The 2,602-nt window shown below is 60.6% G+C and overlaps 1 protein-coding gene across 1 annotated transcript; it reads left to right on the top strand.

The window, feature by feature from the left end:
• The first annotated feature begins 306 nt into the window (after positions 1–306).
• Positions 307–2,289, top strand: LOC134759940 (protein fem-1 homolog A-like). The gene is given in 1 exon segment (XM_063715303.1): positions 307–2,289. A coding segment is annotated over 1 exon segment (1,983 nt).
• Positions 2,290–2,602: the final 313 nt, after the last annotated feature.

Here is a 2,602-nt window from a genome sequence, read left to right on the forward strand (position 1 = left end):
ATTTTCTCTTCTCGAGCAAAGGGACTTCCCAAGTATGGGTGGCAGTTGTTCAAGTCCATCTGGTCAAGAATTCACTAAGATCATAATGTGAAAGTTGCTCAAATGCAGATTTGCACGACAGCCTGCAAATGTTCCTTTGGAGACAAAATGGTTTCTCAGGTCAATAATCTGCATATTTAAAAGTCTCTAGGACACCCTAAGATGGCTGCAAGGGAGACGGTGAAGGTTGGCTCCCGCCCGTCTGGGCTCTGATCCTGTCTCCCCCTCCCTCTGCGGCTGGCTCATGGCCTGGCGGAGGCCCGAACCATGGACCTCCGCACCGCCGTGTACAACGCCGCCCATGACTGCGAGCTGCAGCTGCTCCAGAAGCTGCTCAGGGGCCGGAGCCGGGAGGAACTGGACAAGCTGACTGGCTAGGTGCCGGCGTGGGGACGCTGCTGCTACCGCCACCTGGACGTGGTGGAGTACCTGGTGGACCCGTGCGGCGCGAGCGTGGAGGCCGGTGGCTCGGTGCACTTCGATGGCGAGACCATCGAGGGCACGCCGCCGCTGTGGGCGCCGGCCACCTGGACTTGGTGCCTGGCCTCGGTGAACCGCACCACGCGCACCAACTCCACGCCCCTCCGCGCCGCCTGCTTCGAGGGCCACCTGGAGGTGGTGCGCTACCTGGTCGGCGAGCACCAGGCCAACCTGGAGGTGGCCAACCAGCACGGCCACACGTGCCTCATGATCTCGTGCTACAAGGGCCACCGTGAGATCGCCCGCTACCTGCTGGAGCAGGGCGCCCAGGTGAACTGGCACAGCGCCAAGGGCAACACTGCCCTGCACTACTGTGCCGGGTCCAGCAGCCTGGAGATCCTGCAGCTGCTGCTGGGGTGCAAGGCCCGCATGAAACGTGATGGCTACCGCATGACCCCTTTGCTCCTGGCCAGCATGACTGGCCACACCAACATCGTGGAGTACCTCATCCAGGAGCAGCCCGGCCAGGAGCAGGTCACAGGGGGAGAGGCTCAGCCTGGGCTGCCCCAAGAAGGCTCCTCCACCAGCCAGGGGTGTGCGCAGCCTCAGGGGGCTCCGTGCTGCAGCTTCCCCCCTGAGGAACCGCTGAACGGGGAATCTTACCAAAGCTGCTGTCCCACCAGCCGGGAAGCTGCCGTGGAAGCCTTGGAATTGCTGGGATCTATGTATGTGGATAAGAAAGCAGATCTGCTTGGGGCTCTTAAACACTGGAGGCGCGCCATGGAGCTGCGTCACCAGTGGGGCGAGTACTTGCTCAAACCGGAGCCCCCACAGCTGGTCCTGGCCTATGACTATTCCAGGGAGGTCAACACCACCGAGGAGCTGGAGGCGCTGATCACCGACCCCGATGAGATGCGTATGCAGGCCCTGTTGATCCTGGAGCGCATCCTCAGTCCCTCGCACCCGGACACTTCCTATTATATTCGTTACAGGGGGGCCGTGTACGCCAACTCCTGCAATATCGAGTGCTACATCCGCTTGTGGAAGTACACCCTGGACATGCAACAGAGCAACCTGGAGCCTCTGAGCCCCATGACCGCCAGCAGCTTCCTGCCCTTCGCGGAACTCTTCTCCTACGTGCTGCAGGACCGGGCTGCCAAAGGCAACCTGGGCACCCAGATCGGCTTTGCAGACCTCGTGGGGGTCCTCACCAAAGGGGTCCGGGAAGTGGAATGGGCCCTGCAGCTGCTCAGGGAGCCCAGGGACTCGGCCCAGTTCAACAAGGCGCTGGCCATCATCCTCCACCTGCTCTACCTGCTGGAGAAAGTGGAGTGCACCCCCAGCCAGGAGCACCTGAAGCACCAGACCATCTACCGCCTGCTCAAGTGCGCACCCAGGGGCAAGAACGGCTTCACCCCTCGGCACATGGCTGTGGACAAGGACACCACAAACGTGGGCCGCTACCCCGTGGGCAGATTCCCCTCCTTGCACGTGGTCAAAGTGCTGTTCCACTGCGGGGCAGACCGGGACAGCAGGGATTTTGACAACAACACCCCGCTACTCATAGCAGCCCAGAACAACTGCCTGGCTATCGTGAATGCCCTGGTTGAAGCAGGGGCCCACACAGACGCCACCAACGCCTTCAAGAAGACGGCCTACGAGCTGCTGGCAGAGAAGCTGCTGGCAGAGAAGCTGCTAGCCAGGGGTACCATGCAACCCTTCAACTACGTGACCCTGCAGTACCTTGCGGCCCAGGCCCTGGATAAGAACAAGATCCCTTACACGGGCTTCATCCCGGAAGATCTGGAGGCATTCATCAAACTGCACTGACCTGCCCAGAACATCTGCACCCTCACCTCTCCCCTCTCCTGCTGAGACGGGGGAAATCGGGCTGGGGCATAGCAGATGCTCCTTCTTGCCTCCTTCAGTCACCAGTCAGGAGAAGGGTTCTGCCTCCCATCCCCTTTACCCGAAGACAGGGTCAGAGGTGTTAGCAAGCCTTTGGTGCTAGAAACCTTCAGGGTCACGTGCTAAGAGGACAGTCTTTCTCTGGGAGCCACTGACTCAGAAATTCTGAGTTAGGAAAAGACACAAGACCTTCCCCACATCCTGTCTGCCTGGGTTACGGAGGCCTTTGCCTTGT

Source organism: Pongo abelii, chromosome 15 (genome assembly GCF_028885655.2).
Source record: "Pongo abelii isolate AG06213 chromosome 15, NHGRI_mPonAbe1-v2.0_pri, whole genome shotgun sequence".
Lineage (NCBI taxonomy): Eukaryota > Metazoa > Chordata > Mammalia > Primates > Hominidae > Pongo > Pongo abelii.